Raw genomic sequence first — 1177 nt, 5'->3', positions numbered from 1 at the left:
CGACTATCACTTAAAAAATGCATTAAGCTCAAAAGTAAAGAAAAACCCTTGAGCTCCACAAATGAAGGAAGAAATTATAGTCACAACTTCTATCTGTGGGTGAAGCCATGGTGACCTTTGAGAATTTGGAGGATCCATATAAGCTAAATATCCAGTAAGTAGCTGCACTATTATTTGGGAAACAAGTTGTTCTCAGAAACTTGCAAAGAGGTGTGGTGTTAATAAACCCCAGGTTGCTCTTTTCCTGCTTTAGCAGCTCGGCGGGGCCGTCATCATGAATGACACAGTAACGATCCGGACCAGGAAGTTCATGACCAACCGTCTGCTTCAAAGAAAACAGATGGTTATTGATGTCCTTCACCCTGGGAAGGCAACAGTACCAAAGACAGAGATTCGGGAGAAGTTAGCCAAAATGTACAAAACCACACCAGATGTCATCTTTGTATTTGGATTCAGAACTCATTTTGGTGGTGGGAAAACAACTGGCTTTGGCATGATCTATGATTCTCTCGATTATGCAAAGAAGAATGAACCCAAACACAGACTTGCAAGACATGGCCTTTATGAGAAGAAAAAGACCTCCCGAAAACAGCGAAAGGAACGCAAGAACAGAATGAAGAAGGTTAGGGGGACTGCGAAGGCCAATGTTGGTGCTGGCAAAAAGTGAGTGGAGATTGGATACAGCCAAAGGAGTAGATCCACGATGACTTGATCTGCTGTGGTTTGCGGACAATTTCCCAGAGGACAAATAAACTAAAAAGCTTAAAAAAAAATAAATAAACCCCAGGTTGCAAATTAGAGAGAACAGCCAAACTCCATGTGAAAGAAGTTGCAGATGTAACCAACACAATCAATCATTGAAGCAAGACATGCTATGAAAAGACAAAAAGATAAACTGGCTGGAAGCAGTGAACAATACAGAATCAAAAACATAATGAAAAAATCAACCCAAAAGTAAATATGTAGTCTAAAAATAACTGAATGCAAATGTGTAAGTGAAAAAGAGATACTAATTGAATCAAAAACAAATGATTCTGAAAATACCACTTTCGGTTTGTTTATCTGTTTCCTCTTAATTATGTTGACATATATCATTTCTGATAGATTATCACAAAAGTTATATATTTTGTTATATCATGGAAATATAATGTATATCTTAGGACTGATAATATGAACC

At 37.8% G+C, this 1177-nt stretch overlaps 1 protein-coding gene across 1 annotated transcript; it reads left to right on the top strand.

The window, feature by feature from the left end:
* Window positions 1–239: 239 nt before the first annotated feature.
* LOC121452868 (40S ribosomal protein S24-like) lies at window positions 240–763 on the top strand. The gene has a single exon (XM_041659219.1). It carries the CDS (start codon window positions 275–277, stop codon window positions 665–667), a length of 393 nt encoding a protein of 130 aa, XP_041515153.1. The 5' UTR covers window positions 240–274; the 3' UTR covers window positions 668–763.
* The last annotated feature ends 414 nt before the right edge of the window (window positions 764–1177 follow it).

This window comes from Microtus oregoni, unplaced genomic scaffold, assembly GCF_018167655.1.
Source record: "Microtus oregoni isolate MIOR12 unplaced genomic scaffold, Mior012 000010F_ref0000083, whole genome shotgun sequence".
NCBI lineage: Eukaryota > Metazoa > Chordata > Mammalia > Rodentia > Cricetidae > Microtus > Microtus oregoni.
This window is presented reverse-complemented; position numbering and strand designations above follow the sequence as displayed.